Raw genomic sequence first — 24,243 nt, forward strand, 5'->3', positions numbered from 1 at the left:
GATACAAAACAAGACATGACGTCACGTCTCTAAACCCCAAAGCCTCTCCGGTGCAGAGTCCTCTCGCCGGGTGCGGTGGCGCGCGCCTGTAATCCCAGTTACCGGGAGGCTGAGGCTGGAGGAGCGTTTGAGCTCAGGAGCTCTGAGCTGCAGGGACTATGCCGAACGGGTGTCCGCACTAAGTTCGGTATCAATATGGTGCTCCTGGGGGAGCCCGGGACCGAAAGGTCGTCTAAGGAGGGGGGCACCGGCCCAGGTCGGACACGGAGCAGGTCAAAACCCCCGTGCCGCTCAGTAGTGGGATCGCGCCTGTGAATAGACGCTGTAGTGAAGCCTGAGCAATACAGCGGGACCCAGTCTTTATACACTCTGAACACACACCTGGGACAATACACACACTCAACAACAATGTGTTTACATGTTACAGCAGCTTCATCTCTCTACATTTATTTGGTACTTCACATGGAAACCGTCACAAACCACTTCTGTGTGTTTGTCCTGCAGCGCCTCCTCCTGGAGGAGAGCAGCAAGGAGCATCAATCCCCAGTTGATTTATTTTTAACGTTTGCATGTAATCTACTTACTTCAGTTGTCTCATTCCACTGACAAAACATCGAATACAATATATATGTTGTGATTGTGTAACACATACACAGAATATAAAGTCATTAAAACTATAGCTGCACCTTTGATAAACACTTTATTGCATCAATCATTATAATTGAAACATATAATAGGCTACATAATATTCTGAGAAGACGCAATCTGCATAGTACTTTTACTTTTGATACTTTAAGTATATTTTGATGCCAATACTTTTGTACTTTTACTTGAGAAACCTTTTGAATGCAGGACTTTTACTTGTAACAGAGTATTCCTACACTCTAGTACTCAAGTACAAGATCTGAGTACTTCTCCCCCCCTCTTCCAGCTGCAGATCTGAACTCTGCCTTCATACCCAGCCTCCACCTGCAGACAGCAGGAAGCTGCAGACGCATGCTCCACCTAAAACCTCTTCTGGAAACCTCCCACCTGTTGGACCTAACTGCTAAAACCCTGTTCCCTCTTCAACCTCCGTCAAACTCTACCTCCAGTTTCTCAGGTTTCCTCCAGGTCCTGGTGGACTTCACAGTCTTCCAGATCTACAGCAGCTGATCCAGAGCCGAGCATCAGAGACCTTTATTCCTCCTCCTCATCCTCCACCTTCATCACCAACTCCTGCTCTTCTTAGAGTTCTATAAAGTCCATCAATCTCTGCAGTCATCAGATCTGTCATTTGAATCCACAAAAATGAACCAAAAAGGGATACTTTAATATTTCTCATGTTTTATTTAATTTATTTTACAGTTAGCCAGCATCCATTAAATGTTATTAGTATTACTGAGAAATTAGGATGACAAGCTACTGACGGATATGTATACATTTAAACTCACAAGGACTAAAGTACAATGTAAAAAAAACACACTCATATTCTTGTATTAATATACAAATGTCAAGATGTGCATACTAAGAATCATACAGCATTCAAAGTTAAACTTTCAGTTTTAGCAATAAATGTATGCCAGTCGTCAGACTTCACCAGAAGTAAATGAGTCGACATAAAACATTCAAACCTATAAAAAATGTTCCTGATAAAAACTGGAAATGACTGGAAAAGACTCAGGACAACAAAACGACATAGTTTTAGGCATAAACTACCTGTCTAATTGTAAATGTTCTTATATCAAACTTCCCAATATCTTAAGCAAAACAAATCGTCAGCTGAATTTGATAAACAAGTTGGAAACTGATGAAGAGAGGAAGAATATCATTGTGTATGATACAAAACAAGACATGACGTCACGTCTCTAAACCCCAAAGCCTCTCCGGTGCAGAGTCCTCTCGCCGGGTGCGGTGGCGCGCGCCTGTAATCCCAGTTACCGGGAGGCTGAGGCTGGAGGAGCGTTTGAGCTCAGGAGCTCTGAGCTGCAGGGACTATGCCGAACGGGTGTCCGCACTAAGTTCGGTATCGATATGGTGCTCCTGGGGGAGCCTGGGACCACCAGGTCGTCTAAGGAGGGGGGCACCGGCCCAGGTCGGACACGGAGCAGGTCAAAACCCCCGTGCCGCTCAGTAGTGGGATCGCGCCTGTGAATAGACGCTGTAGTGAAGCCTGAGCAATACAGCGGGACCCAGTCTTTATACACTCTGAACACACACCTGGGACAATACACACACTCAACAACAATGTGTTTACATGTTACAGCAGCTTCATCTCTCTACATTTATTTGGTACTTCACATGGAAACCGTCACAAACCACTTCTGTGTGTTTGTCCTGCAGCGCCTCCTCCTGGAGGAGAGCAGCAAGGAGCATCAATCCCCAGTTGATTTATTTTTAACGTTTGCATGTAATCTACTTACTTCAGTTGTCTCATTCCACTGACAAAACATCGAATACAATATATATGTTGTGATTGTGTAACACATACACAGAATATAAAGTCATTAAAACTATAGCTGCACCTTTGATAAACACTTTATTGCATCAATCATTATAATTGAAACATATAATAGGCTACATAATATTCTGAGAAGACGCAATCTGCATAGTACTTTTACTTTTGATACTTTAAGTATATTTTGATGCCAATACTTTTGTACTTTTACTTGAGAAACCTTTGGAATGCAGGACTTTTACTTGTAACAGAGTATTCCTACACTCTAGTACTCAAGTACAAGATCTGAGTACTTCTCCCCCCTCTTCCAGCTGCAGATCTGAACTCTGCCTTCCTACCCAGCCTCCACCTGCAGACAGCAGGAAGCTGCAGACGCATGCTCCACCTAAAACCTCTTCTGGAAACCTCCCACCTGTTGGACCTAACTGCTAAAACCCTGTTCCCTCTTCAACCTCCGTCAAACTCTACCTCCAGTTTCTCAGGTTTCCTCCAGGTCCTGGTGGACTTCACAGTCTTCCAGATCTACAGCAGCTGATCCAGAGCCGAGCATCAGAGACCTTTATTCCTCCTCCTCATCCTCCACCTTCATCACCAACTCCTGCTCTTCTTAGAGTTCTATAAAGTCCATCAATCTCTGCAGTCATCAGATCTGTCATTTGAATCCACAAAAATGAACCAAAAAGGGATACTTTAATATTTCTCATGTTTTATTTAATTTATTTTACAGTTAGCCAGCATCCATTAAATGTTATTAGTATTACTGAGAAATTAGGATGACAAGCTACTGACGGATATGTATACATTTAAACTCACAAGGACTAAAGTACAATGTAAAAAAAACACACTCATATTCTTGTATTAATATACAAATGTCAAGATGTGCATACTAAGAATCATACAGCATTCAAAGTTAAACTTTCAGTTTTAGCAATAAATGTATGCCAGTCGTCAGACTTCACCAGAAGTAAATGAGTCGACATAAAACATTCAAACCTATAAAAAATGTTCCTGATAAAAACTGGAAATGACTGGAAAAGACTCAGGACAACAAAACGACATAGTTTTAGGCATAAACTACCTGTCTAATTGTAAATGTTCTTATATCAAACTTCCCAATAACTTAAGCAAAACAAATCGTCAGCTGAATTTGATAAACAAGTTGGAAACTGATGAAGAGAGGAAGAATATCATTGTGTATGATACAAAACAAGACATGACGTCACGTCTCTAAACCCCAAAGCCTCTCCGGTGCAGAGTCCTCTCGCCGGGTGCGGTGGCGCGCGCCTGTAATCCCAGTTACCGGGAGGCTGAGGCTGGAGGAGCGTTTGAGCTCAGGAGCTCTGAGCTGCAGGGACTATGCCGAACGGGTGTCCGCACTAAGTTCGGTATCGATATGGTGCTCCTGGGGGAGCCTGGGACCACCAGGTCGTCTAAGGAGGGGGGCACCGGCCCAGGTCGGACACGGAGCAGGTCAAAACCCCCGTGCCGCTCAGTAGTGGGATCGCGCCTGTGAATAGACGCTGTAGTGAAGCCTGAGCAATACAGCGGGACCCAGTCTTTATACACTCTGAACACACACCTGGGATAACACACACTCAACAACAATGTGTTTACATGTTACAGCAGCTTCATCTCTCTACATTTATTTGGTTCTTCACATGGAAACCGTCACAAACCACTTCTGTGTGTTTGTCCTGCAGCGCCTCCTCCTGGAGGAGAGCAGCAAGGAGCATCAATCCCCAGTTGATTTATTTTTAACGTTTGCATGTAATCTACTTACTTCAGTTGTCTCATTCCACTGACAAAACATCGAATACAATATATATGTTGTGATTGTGTAACACATACACAGAATAAAAAGTCATTAAAACTATAGCTGCACCTTTGATAAACACTTTATTGCATCAATCATTATAATTGAAACATATAATAGGCTACATAATATTCTGAGAAGACGCAATCTGCATAGTACTTTTACTTTTGATACTTTAAGTATATTTTGATGCCAATACTTTTGTACTTTTACTTGAGAAACCTTTGGAATGCAGGACTTTTACTTGTAACAGAGTATTCCTACACTCTAGTACTCAAGTACAAGATCTGAGTACTTCTCCCCCCTCTTCCAGCTGCAGATCTGAACTCTGCCTTCCTACCCAGCCTCCACCTGCAGACAGCAGGAAGCTGCAGACGCATGCTCCACCTAAAACCTCTTCTGGAAACCTCCCACCTGTTGGACCTAACTGCTAAAACCCTGTTCCCTCTTCAACCTCCGTCAAACTCTACCTCCAGTTTCTCAGGTTTCCTCCAGGTCCTGGTGGACTTCACAGTCTTCCAGATCGACAGCAGCTGACCCAGAGCCGAGCATCAGAGACCTTTATTCCTCCTCCTCATCCTCCACCTTCATCACCAACTCCTGCTCTTCTTAGAGTTCTATAAAGTCCATCAATCTCTGCAGTCATCAGATCTGTCATTTGAATCCACAAAAATGAACCAAAAAGGGATACTTTAATATTTCTCATGTTTTATTTAATTTATTTTACAGTTAGCCAGCATCCATTAAATGTTATTAGTATTACTGAGAAATTAGGATGACAAGCTACTGACGGATATGTATACATTTAAACTCACAAGGACTAAAGTACAATGTAAAAAAAACACACTCATATTCTTGTATTAATATACAAATGTCAAGATGTGCATACTAAGAATCATACAGCATTCAAAGTTAAACTTTCAGTTTTAGCAATAAATGTATGCCAGTCGTCAGACTTCACCAGAAGTAAATGAGTCGACATAAAACATTCAAACCTATAAAAAATGTTCCTGATAAAAACTGGAAATGACTGGAAAAGACTCAGGACAACAAAACGACATAGTTTTAGGCATAAACTACCTGTCTAATTGTAAATGTTCTTATATCAAACTTCCCAATAACTTAAGCAAAACAAATCATCAGCTGAATTTGATAAACAAGTTGGAAACTGATGAAGAGAGGAAGAATATCATTGTGTATGATACAAAACAAGACATGACGTCACGTCTCTAAACCCCAAAGCCTCTCCGGTGCAGAGTCCTCTCGCCGGGTGCGGTGGCGCGCGCCTGTAATCCCAGTTACCGGGAGGCTGAGGCTGGAGGAGCGTTTGAGCTCAGGAGCTCTGAGCTGCAGGGACTATGCCGAACGGGTGTCCGCACTAAATTCGGTATCGATATGGTGCTCCTGGGGGAGCCTGGGACCACCAGGTCGTCTAAGGAGGGGGGCACCGGCCCAGGTCGGACACGGAGCAGGTCAAAACCCCCGTGCCGCTCAGTAGTGGGATCGCGCCTGTGAATAGACGCTGTAGTGAAGCCTGAGCAATACAGCGGGACCCAGTCTTTATACACTCTGAACACACACCTGGGACAATACACACACTCAACAACAATGTGTTTACATGTTACAGCAGCTTCATCTCTCTACATTTATTTGGTTCTTCACATGGAAACCTTCACAAACCACTTCTGTGTGTTTGTCCTGCAGCGCCTCCTCCTGGAGGAGAGCAGCAAGGAGCATCAATCCCCAGTTGATTTATTTTTAACGTTTGCATGTAATCTACTTACTTCAGTTGTCTCATTCCACTGACAAAACATCGAATACAATATATATGTTGTGATTGTGTAACACATACACAGAATAAAAAGTCATTAAAACTATAGCTGCACCTTTGATAAACACTTTATTGCATCAATCATTATAATTGAAACATATAATAGGCTACATAATATTCTGAGAAGACGCAATCTGCATAGTACTTTTACTTTTGATACTTTAAGTATATTTTGATGCCAATACTTTTGTACTTTTACTTGAGAAACCTTTGGAATGCAGGACTTTTACTTGTAACAGAGTATTCCTACACTCTAGTACTCAAGTACAAGATCTGAGTACTTCTCCCCCCCTCTTCCAGCTGCAGATCTGAACTCTGCCTTCCTACCCAGCCTCCACCTGCAGACAGCAGGAAGCTGCAGACGCATGCTCCACCTAAAACCTCTTCTGGAAACCTCCCACCTGTTGGACCTAACTGCTAAAACCCTGTTCCCTCTTCAACCTCCGTCAAACTCTACCTCCAGTTTCTCAGGTTTCCTCCAGGTCCTGGTGGACTTCACAGTCTTCCAGATCGACAGCAGCTGACCCAGAGCCGAGCATCAGAGACCTTTATTCCTCCTCCTCATCCTCCACCTTCATCACCAACTCCTGTTCTTCTTAGAGTTCTATAAAGTCCATCAATCTCTGCAGTCATCAGATCTGTCATTTGAATCCACAAAAATGAACCAAAAAGGGATACTTTAATATTTCTCATGTTTTATTTAATTTATTTTACAGTTAGCCAGCATCCATTAAATGTTATTAGTATTACTGAGAAATTAGGATGACAAGCTACTGACGGATATGTATACATTTAAACTCACAAGGACTAAAGTACAATGTAAAAAAAACACACTCATATTCTTGTATTAATATACAAATGTCAAGATGTGCATACTAAGAATCATACAGCATTCAAAGTTAAACTTTCAGTTTTAGCAATAAATGTATGCCAGTCGTCAGACTTCACCAGAAGTAAATGAGTCGACATAAAACATTCAAACCTATAAAAAATGTTCCTGATAAAAACTGGAAATGACTGGAAAAGACTCAGGACAACAAAACGACATAGTTTTAGGCATAAACTACCTGTCTAATTGTAAATGTTCTTATATCAAACTTCCCAATAACTTAAGCAAAACAAATCATCAGCTGAATTTGATAAACAAGTTGGAAACTGATGAAGAGAGGAAGAATATCATTGTGTATGATACAAAACAAGACATGACGTCACGTCTCTAAACCCCAAAGCCTCTCCGGTGCAGAGTCCTCTCGCCGGGTGCGGTGGCGCGCACCTGTAATCCCAGTTACCGGGAGGCTGAGGCTGGAGGAGCGTTTGAGCTCAGGAGCTCTGAGCTGCAGGGACTATGCCGAACAGGTGTCCGCACTAAATTCGGTATCGATATGGTGCTCCTGGGGGAGCCTGGGACCACCAGGTCGTCTAAGGAGGGGGGCACCGGCCCAGGTCGGACACGGAGCAGGTCAAAACCCCCGTGCCGCTCAGTAGTGGGATCGCGCCTGTGAATAGACGCTGTAGTGAAGCCTGAGCAATACAGCGGGACCCAGTCTTTATACACTCTGAACACACACCTGGGACAATACACACACTCAACAACAATGTGTTTACATGTTACAGCAGCTTCATCTCTCTACATTTATTTGGTTCTTCACATGGAAACCTTCACAAACCACTTCTGTGTGTTTGTCCTGCAGCGCCTCCTCCTGGAGGAGAGCAGCAAGGAGCATCAATCCCCAGTTGATTTATTTTTAACGTTTGCATGTAATCTACTTACTTCAGTTGTCTCATTCCACTGACAAAACATCGAATACAATATATATGTTGTGATTGTGTAACACATACACAGAATAAAAAGTCATTAAAACTATAGCTGCACCTTTGATAAACACTTTATTGCATCAATCATTATAATTGAAACATATAATAGGCTACATAATATTCTGAGAAGACGCAATCTGCATAGTACTTTTACTTTTGATACTTTAAGTATATTTTGATGCCAATACTTTTGTACTTTTACTTGAGAAACCTTTGGAATGCAGGACTTTTACTTGTAACAGAGTATTCCTACACTCTAGTACTCAAGTACAAGATCTGAGTACTTCTCCCCCCTCTTCCAGCTGCAGATCTGAACTCTGCCTTCCTACCCAGCCTCCACCTGCAGACAGCAGGAAGCTGCAGACGCATGCTCCACCTAAAACCTCTTCTGGAAACCTCCCACCTGTTGGACCTAACTGCTAAAACCCTGTTCCCTCTTCAACCTCCGTCAAACTCTACCTCCAGTTTCTCAGGTTTCCTCCAGGTCCTGGTGGACTTCACAGTCTTCCAGATCGACAGCAGCTGACCCAGAGCCGAGCATCAGAGACCTTTATTCCTCCTCCTCATCCTCCACCTTCATCACCAACTCCTGCTCTTCTTAGAGTTCTATAAAGTCCATCAATCTCTGCAGTCATCAGATCTGTCATTTGAATCCACAAAAATGAACCAAAAAGGGATACTTTAATATTTCTCATGTTTTATTTAATTTATTTTACAGTTAGCCAGCATCCATTAAATGTTATTAGTATTACTGAGAAATTAGGATGACAAGCTACTGACGGATATGTATACATTTAAACTCACAAGGACTAAAGTACAATGTAAAAAAAACACACTCATATTCTTGTATTAATATACAAATGTCAAGATGTGCATACTAAGAATCATACAGCATTCAAAGTTAAACTTTCAGTTTTAGCAATAAATGTATGCCAGTCGTCAGACTTCACCAGAAGTAAATGAGTCGACATAAAACATTCAAACCTATAAAAAATGTTCCTGATAAAAACTGGAAATGACTGGAAAAGACTCAGGACAACAAAACGACATAGTTTTAGGCATAAACTACCTGTCTAATTGTAAATGTTCTTATATCAAACTTCCCAATAACTTAAGCAAAACAAATCGTCAGCTGAATTTGATAAACAAGTTGGAAACTGATGAAGAGAGGAAGAATATCATTGTGTATGATACAAAACAAGACATGACGTCACGTCTCTAAACCCCAAAGCCTCTCCGGTGCAGAGTCCTCTCGCCGGGTGCGGTGGCGCGCGCCTGTAATCCCAGTTACCGGGAGGCTGAGGCTGGAGGAGCGTTTGAGCTCAGGAGCTCTGAGCTGCAGGGACTATGCCGAACGGGTGTCCGCACTAAGTTCGGTATCGATATGGTGCTCCTGGGGGAGCCTGGGACCACCAGGTCGTCTAAGGAGGGGGGGCACCGGCCCAGGTCGGACACGGAGCAGGTCAAAACCCCCGTGCCGCTCAGTAGTGGGATCGCGCCTGTGAATAGACGCTGTAGTGAAGCCTGAGCAATACAGCGGGACCCAGTCTTTATACACTCTGAACACACACCTGGGACAATACACACACTCAACAACAATGTGTTTACATGTTACAGCAGCTTCATATCTCTACATTTATTTGGTACTTCACATGGAAACCGTCACAAACCACTTCTGTGTGTTTGTCCTGCAGCGCCTCCTCCTGGAGGAGAGCAGCAAGGAGCATCAATCCCCAGTTGATTTATTTTTAACGTTTGCATGTAATCTACTTACTTCAGTTGTCTCATTCCACTGACAAAACATCGAATACAGTATATATTTTGTGATTGTGTAACACATACACAGAATATAAAGTCATTAAAACTATAGCTGCACCTTTGATAAACACTTTATTGCATCAATCATTATAATTGAAACATATAATAGGCTACATAATATTCTGAGAAGACGCAATCTGCATAGTACTTTTACTTTTGATACTTTAAGTATATTTTGATGCCAATACTTTTGTACTTTTACTTGAGAAACCTTTTGAATGCAGGACTTTTACTTGTAACAGAGTATTCCTACACTCTAGTACTTTTACTCAAGTACAAGATCTGAGTACTTCTCCCCCCTCTTCCAGCTGCAGATCTGAACTCTGCCTTCATACCCAGCCTCCACCTGCAGACAGCAGGAAGCTGCAGACGCATGCTCCACCTAAAACCTCTTCTGGAAACCTCCCACCTGTTGGACCTAACTGCTAAAACCATGTTCCCTCTTCAACCTCCGTCAAACTCTACCTCCAGTTTCTCAGGTTTCCTCCAGGTCCTGGTGGACTTCACAGTCTTCCAGATCTACAGCAGCTGATCCAGAGCCGAGCATCAGAGACCTTTATTCCTCCTCCTCATCCTCCACCTTCATCACCAATTCCTGCTCTTGTTAGAGTTCTATAAAGTCCATCAATCTCTGCAGTCATCAGATCTGTCATTTGAATCCACAAAAATGAACCAAAAAGGGATACTTTAATATTTCTCATGTTTTATTTAATTTATTTTACAGTTAGCCAGCATCCATTAAGTGTTATTAGTATTACTGAGAAATTAGGATGACAAGCTACTGACGGATATGTATACATTTAAACTCACAAGGACTAAAGTACAATGTAAAAAAAACACACTCATATTCTTGTATTAATATACAAATGTCAAGATGTGCATACTAAGAATCATACAGCATTCAAAGTTAAACTTTCAGTTTTAGCAATAAATGTATGCCAGTCGTCAGACTTCACCAGAAGTAAATGAGTCGACATAAAACATTCAAACCTATAAAAAATGTTCCTGATAAAAACTGGAAATGACTGGAAAAGACTCAGGACAACAAAACGACATAGTTTTAGGCATAAACTACCTGTCTAATTGTAAATGTTCTTATATCAAACTTCCCAATAACTTAAGCAAAACAAATCATCAGCTGAATTTGATAAACAAGTTGGAAACTGATGAAGAGAGGAAGAATATCATTGTGTATGATACAAAACAAGTAAAGCGTCTGGCAGCTGGTGCTAGCTGGCCAGTACCGATACAAAAGCAGGTCTTTAACCTCAGGAGTCCATTCTGCAGAGCAGGATGGACAGGATTTCCGAGGCAAGCAGACATTGTATCGTCCTGTGAACAAATGGACAAAGTAAAGGTATTTCGGTAATCAAACTGTGAGTTTGCCTTAACATACATATTGTATTTTATACATAGATGTGCATATATGATATATTAGCTATTTCACATGGCATTTGGGTGTTGTCTGAAAATGACCAGGTGATAAAAATCTTTGCGTTGCACAAAGTGGTAAAACTCTGCCGTACAATACTACTTTTACAAAAAGAAGGGCTTTCAGAACAACATACCGTTGATGGTGACCACAGAAATATGCTTCCAAGGAGTAACTGTGACGTCATCAGAGCATTCACAGATTGACCTTGGAGTAGGAACAGGCAGTTGACATACTGCAATATAGAAAATAAGTTAGGAAGGGTGTATTTACAGTTTTTCCTTAATTCTCCAGATTATCAAGATATTCAATAACATTTGGCATAATTTCTACATATCTTGCAGCCCTAGTCAAAACCAATCATACTTTTTTCAATCAGCTATGTACACTTCCCATTCGCACTTGGGAACTACACTATAATGGGACATTGTAATGTAATGTTAATCTTTACATACTTTGTTCACAAAACTGAGGCTGGCCATTTTCATCCACCACCACAGCAGTTGTAGGGGGAATGGGCTCCAGAAATCCATTGAACACAGCCTCTCTGTCATGGAAGATATTCCTCTTGTGGGCTTCCATGTCACAGGTTGCACAGAGGAACTCCATGTCCAGTGGAACACAGTCCAGGCACCTAATAGCCGCTTCTTCTGCACAGCATCTGTGGCACTTCTGAATGGCTATTCTCTCAGCTGAGAGTTTTGCATTAAAAAGCATTGGCCTAGCCGTTTTCATTCTCACATCTGTGAGAAGCTGCCTTTGTGCCCAGGCAGAAACCGTTCCGTCTGTTGCCTCCGGAACCTGGACTGCAGTTAGGGTGTCCCTTAACTCTTGGAGATGTGTTTCTAAAAAATAAAACAGCTGTTAAGCCACCCTAAAATTGGTATGATGGATATTAAGGTAGTATACTGAACCACTTTTGAGTTGGAAAAATATATGCGGACTAATAATAGCAACATGCTATGAATCATTATATGCATCCAAAGCAATATTAGCAAGTGATACTTATACCAAATATGCATTCACTTGTCATGAAACAGTCAATACTCAATACTTTATTATGATTAACTAGATGAGTATAAAAATGGAAAAATTGGGAAAAACTGTAGTGCCAGTCAACTGCTGTTATAACCAATATACTCACCAAGACTACCAAACTCTTGATGTTCTAGCTGAAGGCCTTCCTCATGCACAGGATCGTCTCTTCTGGCTTGTGAAGCTGCAGAGACAGTCATTTTTGCTTAACCCTTCAATCAATCTAAAATTACACCAATTAATTGTAATATGAAAATGCTCTGTAAGGACTGCAGGTAATGAAACTAAGAACATATTACCACAGCATCACAATGACAATTTACATTTGCCATACTTTTATCCAAATCGAGGTACACATTTTCAAAAATACAACACAAGCAAGGATTATCAGTCACAGGCTCTTAAAATATCTTGATTTAATTTGAAAATGTTTTAAACATTGCAACAGATTTGTCAAGAGGTATCTTTAAATTACATAATTTCATACTGTGTACACCAAAATAACTTTGTTATGAATTAACTTTATTCTTAGACTTAGAAATCATGATATAGTAAAGAACAAACCTGATGCGGAACGTTGTGTTTCCCGTTGTCTCTCACGTCTGCGTGTGACCACTGGATTAGAAAGAGGTCTCTTCCTGCTTTTTCTTTTCTTTTCCGGAGGGATGGCAGGGGTTTCAGTGGCCATGGCAGCCTATATTTTTTCAGAGGTTGAGATCAACAACAAAGTTGTAATACAACATAAGACAGCAGCACTTATATTTTAGCAATTATTTAACGGTTGCATATAAAGGTCTAACTGACCCTTTATATTACATCAATAAAACGCAATAGCAATGATTATATTACAGACTTGGGTATTTGCTTATCATGAAAAGCCTCACCCTGGCCTCGTGGAGATGAGCCTCGCTAATCAATGCTGCCATGTGCATCGTGGCCTCATTGGGATCCTCAAAGACCCTCACTTCAGGGTTGAGGGACATGGCATACAAATAATACAAACAATACAGACACAATATACAAACAATACACAAAATGAAGAGAGTGAGAGAAAGACAGGAGAGTGAGAGTGATTGAAAGAGAAAGTGAGAGAGTGATAGAAAGAGAGACAGTGAGAGAGAGAGTGGCTCTTAAAAGTGCCGTTGGTTTTATATGTGTGTGTGTGTGGATATGTGTGTGTTGGTGATAGTAAGCGTTGTAATGAAGCTGTAAAACAGGAAAAATAAAAACATGATTAGGATTATTTAGAATAACAGTAACATCTGTGCAATACTCTATGCAATAATAATTCATCTGTGCAATACTCTATGCAATAATAATTCATCTGTGCAATACTCTATGCAATAATAATTCATCTGTGCAATACTCTATGTAATAATAATTCATCTGTGCATTACTCTATATGCAATAATAATGAATCTGAGCAATACTCTGGCATACATTATGCACTTATACTGTGCATATTGTTATATTATGCACATATTTTGACATACTTGTTTTTCTTATATCTTCTACTATATATTTTAATTCTACAATGTAACAATCCCAATTTCCCCCGGAGATCAATGAAGTATTTCTGATTCAGAGTGGGACATTGGGTGGTCCCCACTGGCCAGTCAAATCCTCTGGAAAAACTCCAGTTCCACATTTTTGTTCCACTCCATCACCGATGCCCTTTAGCCACTATTACAACTCTGTGTTGAAGACTGTCTTTACAACACATGTGCAAATACATGCATTTAAACATATTTTTCTAGCAGGCACCTCCACTATCCAACTATGCCGGGACAGCTGTACATGTAGCTGTATAAACTATAAATGCTATCCTGCTAAAAACTTTGACCGGAAGGCCAAACGCGCAACGCGTAGCCTATTGTAAAAGCTAAACACACTACAAAACTCTACAAAACTCAACCTAATATCCAGGAATGAAACGCTATAGAGACTGTGCTACAGTGGAATAAATAAAAGCAATATTATTTCGTGTTTTAAAGAAATAAACTCCCCTTGATTTGAGATACTTACTGTAGTCCGTTGTCAGATGAAATTAATGAAAGTGAGGTGACTGTGGGTAACGTAACGTGGCTACGTCACGTTGCCGTCAAGCGCGACGTAACGTTGCCGTGGTAACGACGGAATCTTCTTCTGGTTTATTGTTGTTATAATAAAAATGATTATTATTGCTATTAAACAAAAAGCATTTAAAATACAGTCAGTAGCCATCATCATTCCGATGTGGGGAGAGTGGTTTTCACCATCATTATATATTTTTTAAATGACTAATATTGGCCTACAATACCCCTTTATTGATCAAATAGGAATATAATTGTCTTTTAAATAACGTAAACTAAAGGGAACAATCTATTTGACACAGCTGAAGCTCTGGCCTTCCTTAAAAACTAACTCATTTAATAAAAATCACAGTTGTATTACACACAATGCATTGTTTTTTGAGAACACAAATTTGGTAAATAATGCACCATAATACATTCTGACGAAAAATAAAAATTATTATGAATACAAATAAAATAAAAGAAGCCTCCTGTGAGTTACTACAAGCTATAAAGTAGATTTTAAAAACGTTTTATAGACTAAAAAGCCCACTGCTGGACGTTGTAGAAATGCGTGTGTGCACCACGACAAAGGAGCCTCATTCACTTTACATTGGCGTTGTTTGCGTGGTGCAGACACGTAAATGTAACAAAGTTCGTGACTCCACCACGCAATGCAGTGTTAAGCAGTCGTGGTGGAGTCACGCATTCTGGTGAGATCAGGTTGAAAAAATGTGTTACTTCACAGTTTTATGACACATTTTATTTTTTTTGACTTGCAAAATTATCTTTTAAATTGACAAACATCATATGTGTAATTCGTGGCACAATTCAAACGGGATCGAAAGATAATCTTTCTCTCTCCATTGACTTCAATGCATAACTTTTCCGAAATAAGGTCCCATGGGGCTCAACCGGAAGGGGAGGGACTTCGCCACTCTATTCTAGTGTTTACGTTTGAAGCTGTGTGGAAGGCAGTTACCGAGATATACAGTATAGTTGCCGTGACCACAGTTAGCGAACCAAGTTAACGCGAAAGAGTTCAATTTACCGTAAGTAGTGCTTCATTATAATATATCTAAATACAAAAATAATAATATATAAAGTTAAATACCTAAGATATTTTTGGTGTTATATTAAGTTAAATACTAAATCGGTTTGCTTTATGTATACTCTGTCAGATCAATTGTTTTTCAGCTACGGCTAACGGTAGGCGACTTATCGTTTATGATACTCAAAATATTCCTTTTTCTAATGTTATTACCTTCTCTGGAATCAGTGGTGTAAAGCAACAAAGTAGATTTATTCAAGTATTGTAGGCCTACTTAAAGGTACTTGTACTTTACTTGAGTATTTTAATTTGTTTGCTACTAAACTTCTACTCAACTATTGTTATTGTTTGAACTATGTAGCAACGGTAGGAACTGCTTGCGGACCTTTTTGATTACAGATTTGAAAACATCCGTTGCTTGCTTTAAAAGTAGCACTTCAAGTAGCAATTCATTATGTCAAACCTTGGAAAGTATCTAGATATCCCTGCCCTAATACTTTTCTTCTTTCGTATGAGTAACATTTTGATTGCAGGACTTTGACTTGTAACAGAGTATTCCTACACTGCCTTCCCTTGTCTGCCTAGAATTGCCTCAATAGCTCTGAATTGTTACCGTCCTAAGTATCTACTGTAAAAAATAACTATAATTATAATAATCTAATGCTTCTTTCAGACATGGATAAAATGTGGCAGAAGACAGTCCTAAATGAACAAGGTGGTTGAGAATAAGATCAGAGAGCATGTTAAATGTTGCAGTGGCATTAATTATGACTGGAAATGATTGCTGACTTCATATTGCAATTATCTTTCCTCCATTCTCAGAGACAGAGAGCGATGAAGAAGAGTACAATGAACTCAGGAGAAAAGACTATGAGGTAAATGACAGACGCAGCAAGACTTTTGACAAATACCAGAAGGCTAGACCCCATCTCCCCTGTTTTAGTCTCTCTTCACTGGCGACCTGTCTGTTTTACAATTTGTTTTAAGATTTCACTGATTACTTTTAAAGCTCTTAACGGGTTGGCTCCTGATTACCTCCCTGACTTGTTGTGCCCATATGAGCCTGTCCGCAGTCTCAGATCCTCTGGTAGGGCTCTGCTGGCTGTTACCAACACCAGGCTAAAAACAAAGAGTGGTCGAGCTCCGCAGCTCTGGAACTCCCTGCAGAATCAGTGACATCTTTTAAATCACTTCTTACAACTCATCTCTTCATTAAAGCCTTCAATGATGCCACTACTTGATTTTACTCAACATCCATGTTTTATTTGTTTTCCTTTGTTTTTTCCATTTGAGTATTGCTGCTATTGTTAAAACGCTGTATACTTGGTGGTGGGGATTGTATTATTATACCTGCTACACCTGCTGTTCTACTTCTCGCAGCAATGCTCTGTGTGAGAAGATTAGGGGGGGGGGGGGGGGGGGGTAGATCAGAGGACGTCTCTGATTGCTGCCAGGGTTTAACTAAATGTTTCCATAGAGTGAAGCGAAGCTGTACTGTGCTGGTGTTCCTATGTGTTCAACATAATCTCAATTGAATGAAAATGATCAATTTAACATAACGTGTTAATTCTTCCCTGATGACCCCCTCCCTCTCATTAATGAGCTGCAACTCTCTTTTGCCCCTCATCCTTCCATCCACAGGAGTCTCTAAAGACCGGCAGGTCAAAGGCTAAGAAGTTGACGGAAGCCTGTCTTAAAAAGAGGGTACAAGTGAAACTGGTTGAATATGACTTTATAGAAGTGAATTACCTCTCTGAACAGTACCAGAAGAAGTTTGAGGAGACATCCGAGAATGCCAGAATATTGTGAGCAGCAGTGGATTCTCTGTCATTGTAACTTAAGACTGGATACAATATATTGATCTAATGTTGTAATCTTGTCTCCGTTATCAGTTCTGAAAGACAAGGCAAGGCCAAACAGGAGATGTATTCTACCAATGAGGAGTTAACCGATCAAATAAGGACTAATACAAGGTAGGCTTATGCTAACATTGTGAATTTAACATAAATACAGTATGTGTACATCTGCCCCACGCTGTATGTGAACAGTGGAGGAAGAAGTATTCCAACCCAGTCTCACGGCATTTCGTGTTATAGTCACAAAATTAATTTAATCTATTGATTCGTGTTCACCAACACAATTTTCGCATTTTTTTCGTGTCACACAGAACGATTTTAAAAGCAATGTATTTCTATTGGTAGTATGTTTCGTGCCTGCACCACGTCTTTTTGTCCGGTCGGGTCTTGGAATACCAGAAGCTGTGTGGTTCATAAAAACATGTTCTTACTCAATATCTTACCCTAAGCCTAACCCTATCCCTTTTTATTTTAAATTGTATAATGTCTGAGTTTTTTTGCCGTCAGTGAGGAAAAGAAATGGCTCAGAGCCTCAGAATACTGAAATCTGTATTTTATGTCATCTTTTTTTCCTTCTAATTTGTTATTATTTGGTGCAGGCACGAAACACACTACCAATAGAAATACATTGCTTCTAAAATCGTTCTGTGTCAGAATACTGAAATCTGTAATTTTTTTTATTTAAATAATTTGACTCTTGTGACTTAAAGAGTAAGTCCACTAGATACCTTTTTAGAGATGCATTTTGTTAAAAGCAGCTAAAGCTTTTCAATAAATGTAGTGGAGTAAAAGTACAATATTTCCCTTTGAATTGTAGTGGGGTAGAAGTACAAAGTAGCAACAAATTGAAATACTCAAGTAAAGTACAAGTGTCGCAAAATGATTCTTTAGTACAGTACTTCAGTAACGTGACTTTTCACCTCTGCCCATGGTGTGTATGCAAACAGATATGAACCATTAGGTGCTTGGAAAAGGTTTTATAAATAAACACGAGCTGTTTCAGACATACTCATCTGCACTGAACATAGATCCAAACGTACTCTTTCTTCTTCATAGGGAGCCTCCCATGTTTGATGAGATCCGGCCTGAATATAACAGATACCTGAACATCCTGTTGAAGCGGCCGCCTTCAGAGTGGCAGGAGGCTCTGAGAACTACAGACCTCAGAGAGCCAGCGAGGGTGCAGGGTAAAGTGTTACAACTAAGTGAATCAACATCAGTTACAATATGAATAAGGTATTATTTAAGGTATACTTTTTTTAAATCCCCTGACTTTGGTTTGAAATCATCCCTGATCACAGGCTCGGAGAGAGGTCTGGACTCCAGTGCAGGTGGAGTGTCCCCCCCCCCCCCCCCCCACACTGACACGCTGTAAGGACACATCAACGCTCACATCCACCACAATCACCGCTGCAAGTGTTGGTCTAACCCATATGCTGTGGTTCAGTGTTTCATTCTCAAAGATTTCAAAGGCTTTATTGTTATATACAGAGAAGCTACAGTGCAGATATGGAAAATATCTTAAGTGCCAAGCTCCTCCAACAATGCAACATAATATATACAGTGGAGGAAATAAGTATTTGATCCCCTTGCAGAACATGTGTCAGTACTTGGTGGAGAAACCCTTGTTGGACACACAGAGGTCAGACGCTTCACGGTTATATGCAAATACACATTCATCTTTTATATAATGTCAATTTCTGGATTTCTTTTGTATATTCTTACTCTCACTGTTAAAATAAACCTACCATTAAAATGATAGATTGTTCATTTCTCTGTAAGTGGGCAAACTTACAAAGTCTGCAAGGGATCAAATACTTATTTCCTATATAGAACACAAAACAAAAACCAAGTAAATGCACGAGACATATACATGTAAATAGAATAAGATAGACGAGTAAAGAAATTCAAATGAAATATTGTACAGTGAAATAAAATCAAATGTATTGTTTATTGTAGTGATATATAATCAAATAAATAAATGGTCAGATGCAGATGAATACTTTAGGTTATGAAGGCACTTCACAGGGCTCGGTGCATCTTCATCTGTCTCCAGCACAAACCCTGTCTTTGGCATTGCAGGGTCACGGATGGTAACGTGGATGGCGACAGCTCCCAATCTGAGGTCAGTTTTCCTGCTGCTCTACCTAATTGTGTCTTGAGTGTTTTGTGTGTGTCCCCCCCCCCCTGCAGGATAAGCTGGAGCTCTCTCCCCACCAGATACTGGACCTGGTGACAGAGTTGACGGATCAGGTCTTGTCACTGACTCGCAATTCATACGGGGTGGATGAGCCGCCACTGAAGGAGCTCATGCAGGACATAGAGACCATTTCTAGGAAAATGTAAGCATGATTTATCCTGAGGTTAGTTTGACTCTAGAAAGGAATCTGCATTTTGTGGCGTTATCATTGAGCTCATATTTCAACATAATATCATAGAGAAAACACGACTGGTGTACATATGACATTGACATGTCATGTACACAGCTACAGTTGGGATACCTTTGTTATTATGTGTACTCTCATATTGGAAGAGGACATTCAGTATTTTCCCAACACTTTACCAGGTTGTGTGAGACTGGCTGTCAAGGAACTTGTTTTAATAAATGTTCAAAAGAAAAACATGAAGTGCTAGATACTAAGCTGTGACCAGCATGTGACAATAAAGTGATGGATGTCTCTCTCCCCTGTGTGTGTGCAGGGAAGAGGATGATGAGAAACTTACGCTGCAGCTGGACGAGATGAAGGACAGGATCGTCAGCGACCTGGAGAGAGCCGCCACGCTCAAAAAGAAGGTTCAGCTCCACGACTCAAAGGACCACGTAAGGAAGCCCAGTGTACTGTACGTTAGATACAGCAGAGTAGAACTCTGAAGGATGCACTTTCATTTGATTTAACCTACAATTTAAAAAGGAAAACAAAAAAGCAAGAAATCATCTAAAGTGGTATCCTATCTCACCACAGCACACATTCCAGCAGACTCAGGGACAGTTTCACCCCACCGGCCATTAGACTGCTACCACTCTACAGTATACCATCAATCTGTTTGCATCTGAAATATTGATCTATTATTACAATAAACAGTATTTTATTTCACTGTACAGAATGTAATATTACATTCTGTCTTTAGCTCATCTTATTTGATTTGACTTATAGTTAACTTCTCCTGCATTACTTGCACATTAGTCTTGCAACATTCTCTTGCACTATTTGATTTCTTCTCTGTTCCTTCCTGCACTACTTTTTATTGTTTTTGTTTCGTTTTGTTTTATGTTGCATTGTTCGAGGAGCCTGTGACTTTAAGGTCGCCTATTATTCAAAGTCCACTTGTTCATGTCTTTTATACACACATGTGTCCCCTCTGTGTTAAGAGACACAGAACGTTTCAGGAACAAACAGTCGCTCTCTTTCTGTCCTGATCCATCCATATCAAAATGTAAAAATATGAAAAAAGACTTTGCAGAGGGGTGTGGCCTGCAGCATCTCATTGAGATGTTTTCTATGTGTTTCTGTCTGTTCCCTACCTACAGGATACGATGTCAGATGCTCTGGGTGTGAAGATAACTGAAGTGTATCGCTGCTGCGTGGACTCCCATCCGACCGACCTCAGCACCTTGGAGAAGCTGACCAGTGTTGAACACCGTATATCTTTACTGTTCCAGTTCTTGGAGAGCATCCCTAAAGAGAACCTGAAGACACTGAGGCTGATCAAGGACAGCGTTAGGAGGGGCAGGTCTGTGTTTATGAGCCTGGAGTTAAAGGTGGATCCCAGTATGTATGCTTTGAATGAGAGAGTGTATGAGGGGTCTGGGGCCTCATTTATAAAGGGATATACGCTCAAAAAATGGCGTACGCCAGTTTCTACGCAATGTTTGCGATTTTATAAAATACTAACTTGACGGAAAAATGTGCGGTCCTCCACGCAAACTCTAACCCATGCGTACGCACTAAGCACGCAAACGGGAGAGACGAGAAATTGCGACACCGTTGGCAGAAGGAAGAATGGAGAGAAATATGTGGAAATAATACCATAAATAAAATGTTACCTCTCATTTATCAAATATGAAGAATTCATTTTCAAACATTGATTAAAGCCAATCTTAAAATGATTAAAGAAACGCCTGTTTGAGACTCCTCAGTGCACACAAAAACATAACTTGGAGAAATAAATAAATACAGATATGTTATTTAAAACCACCTCGAATATGTTGTGTTAATGTTATGAAATGTTTTCTCATAAATGATGCAGTAAGCAGGAGGACAGAATTACGTCTAAACTGACGCCGTTTTGCATTTCTATAGGTTGTAGATACGAGCATGGTTTTATATACTATCACGTTTAATCGTGTTTTATGCCGTTTGACTTGATAAGTCGCTCGTAAAACACAGGAGGTATGGAAACTAAGAACACCATAGGCCTATGTGGTCAATTGTACAGCTAATATAACTCAACCCATTAGTTGTATTTCCTTTAACTGGTGGATTATGGATATATAGTTGCTGATCGACAGCTGGAACACAAACCACCAAATACAACAAAATAATTCAGATCCAGTCGTCATGACTCCACTCCGGAGGGATTCCCCGATCATTTCTTACAGTTTCTCATCAAGGGGGTGTCTCCTGTCCCCGGGACAAACACACTGCCTGAGGAAGGTTATGTGTAATTCTTTTGTCATTAACTTTTTTCGGACCACTTATTTATTTATTTTGGTGACGATCCGACCTCCATGCTGCTACTCTGGTTCAAACTGCATCCACCAAACATTATGATTTATCTCGACCTCCCCACAATAACCAAAATCTGACACGGTGTGAGATGTCATTTTTAGCTGTTCTGTCGTCATTTCCTGCGATCTACTTCATGCAGTCAGTCAAAATGAATGAATGAATGGGCGTTTCTTTGACTATTTATAGGCAAATATGAGCGTTACGAGTCGATTGTGATTTATAAAGGGAAACAGGCGTAGGGAGTGCCGTACGCACTTCCCTCGCCGGTACGCAATGTTTTGTGAATCAGGAAAATGGCGGAACATTTATGTACCTATTTTTGTGCTTTGTACTACGTAAGCAACCTTCCTACGTCAATCCTACGCAAGGCGTTATAAATGAGGCCCCATGTCATATATTTCACCCAACATGTACATAATCCTTTGTTTCCTTTTCTGAGTGTTTTACTATTTGCACTAGAGTATTCACATATGTTGTAAATGGAAATGATATGACATTAAACCTTTTCAAAGGGTGTGTTTGTATTCACTGCAGTTGATATGATTAGTGTAGTTGCCAGCAATGTGAACCTGGACATTTCTGACATTGTCAGGTTCAAAAATAGCAGTTTTAACCAGAAGGTGGCAATATGTGTACTCTCTGTGACAGGCTGGTTATTATCCCTACTGCAGACAATTTATCTTAAATATGCAGTCTGTCCTATCCAAATGATCCAGAGTCCCCTAAATCTTCTAAACCCACCCAAAAGTAATCAAATCAGCCCACAGAGAGTACAAAGATTGGCATTTTCTGGTTAAAACTGACATTTTTGATCCTGAAAATGTCAGAAATGGACTCCTCAATAACCCCCAAAACCACTCAGAAATGTTCCAAATCTGCCCATTTTTTAACTAGTGTCTGTACTAAAGTTAGCATCCGGCAGTTTGTATGTGCTGGGGACCCGTACTATACATTTCTAACAGAAAACGTTGTGGTACTCAATATTTACGGGTTCACAATAGGACTCTATGATGTGGCAACTAGACTAATAACAGAAAGTGCAGAAAAAAATGGGAAGTTTGCAAATGAGCTTTTTTTAGTGTCATATGTTGCAGGCCAGTCACTAAAGTAAATGGTTTATTAACAACGTGTAGAGAGGTGCGGTTGTGTGATGAGCTCTGTTAGGTTAAACCTTGTTCTCTTGTACTGCATCATGTTCCAGGCTGCGTGAGGAGCAGCTGAGACTGGAGAAGGAGAAGTGCAAGCAAAGATTAATGGATAGAAAGAAACAAGTGAGTCTTCTCTCCAACAGGAATAATGCCATATTGGAAACATTATACCACACATTTTAATTTAATGCAATTAATCAGGATCATCCTCCACTATATAATAATAATAAGACTTTTCATACACCAGGCGCAGCTCAAAGTGCTTTAAACACAAGGCACACATCACAAGTCAAAGCAGAGAAAGAGAATTTCACATCAGGCCAGACGCTAGAGCCTTTTAGCACATATGCCGCATAGCAACATGATATAATAGTTCAACACTTTAAGGGACACACGAGGTAAAAGGTATATTAATACAAAATAAATAATCATTTAATCAATATGATCCCTCGGTAAAATAAAGGAAGACAAAACCAATAAATACGATAAAATATAAAAACCTATAAAATTAATAAAACAATAAAAATAATATAATACATGCATAAGTCTTGGCATCAGGTACAAGTTTGGGAAAAATCTGCTTGAGTACATTACAGCAACAAAAAGTTAATGTTACTTTAAAAAATACATTTTGAACAGTTTGAACTTTATCCTTTTTTCTCCAGACTGGAAGACAGCTCAGGCCCAGGTGCTTCCCTGTTCAGAAGAAGATCCCAGTAAGTGAGGAGGACAACATACCTGCTGAGAAAGAACTCCATGCCTTCCTCTTCACCGAGAACGACGGTTAAAAAATAAATGCCACGAAAAGCCAAACATGTAGAAATATGTGTGTCCAAAAGGAATGGTACTGAAATATTGCCACAAACTACTTTTTTATTTGCACTAAAAAGTGACACTTTCAGTTTTAGCAATAAATGTATGCCAGTCTTCAGACTTCACCAGAAGTAAATGAGTCGACATAAAACATTCAAACCTATAAAAAATGTTCCTGATAAAAACTGGAAATGACTGGAAAAGACTCAGGACAACAAAACGACATAGTTTTAGGCATAAACTACCTGTCTAATTGTAAATGTTCTTATATCAAACTTCCCAATAACTTAAGCAAAACAAATCATCAGCTGAATTTGATAAACAAGTTGGAAACTGATGAAGAGAGGAAGAATATCATTGTGTATGATACAAAACAAGACATGACGTCACGTCTCTAAACCCCAAAGCCTCTC

General features: G+C 40.1%; 2 protein-coding genes across 2 annotated transcripts; one reads left to right on the forward strand and one right to left on the reverse strand.

The window, feature by feature from the left end:
- Positions 1-10,478: 10,478 nt before the first annotated feature.
- On the reverse strand, positions 10,479-13,441 carry LOC117499920. The gene is made up of 6 exons (XM_034152613.1): positions 13,066-13,441; positions 12,746-12,875; positions 12,291-12,365; positions 11,602-11,991; positions 11,283-11,381; positions 10,479-11,046 (listed from the first exon to the last, which is right to left on the reverse strand). Exons 1-6 carry the CDS (start codon positions 13,162-13,164, stop codon positions 10,832-10,834), a joined length of 1,008 nt encoding a protein of 335 aa, XP_034008504.1. The 5' UTR covers positions 13,165-13,441; the 3' UTR covers positions 10,479-10,831.
- A 1,766-nt stretch (positions 13,442-15,207) lies between these two features.
- On the forward strand, positions 15,208-23,902 carry LOC117499703 (cilia- and flagella-associated protein 100-like). The gene is made up of 13 exons (XM_034152286.1): positions 15,208-15,284; positions 15,957-15,998; positions 16,106-16,158; positions 16,925-17,088; positions 17,176-17,256; positions 18,196-18,326; positions 18,441-18,510; positions 19,222-19,264; positions 19,333-19,481; positions 19,840-19,960; positions 20,669-20,871; positions 23,071-23,140; positions 23,683-23,902. Exons 2-13 carry the CDS (start codon positions 15,959-15,961, stop codon positions 23,803-23,805), a joined length of 1,248 nt encoding a protein of 415 aa, XP_034008177.1. The 5' UTR covers positions 15,208-15,284; positions 15,957-15,958; the 3' UTR covers positions 23,806-23,902.
- The last annotated feature ends 341 nt before the right edge of the window (positions 23,903-24,243 follow it).

This window comes from Trematomus bernacchii, unplaced genomic scaffold (assembly GCF_902827165.1).
Source record: "Trematomus bernacchii unplaced genomic scaffold, fTreBer1.1, whole genome shotgun sequence".
Lineage (NCBI taxonomy): Eukaryota > Metazoa > Chordata > Actinopteri > Perciformes > Nototheniidae > Trematomus > Trematomus bernacchii.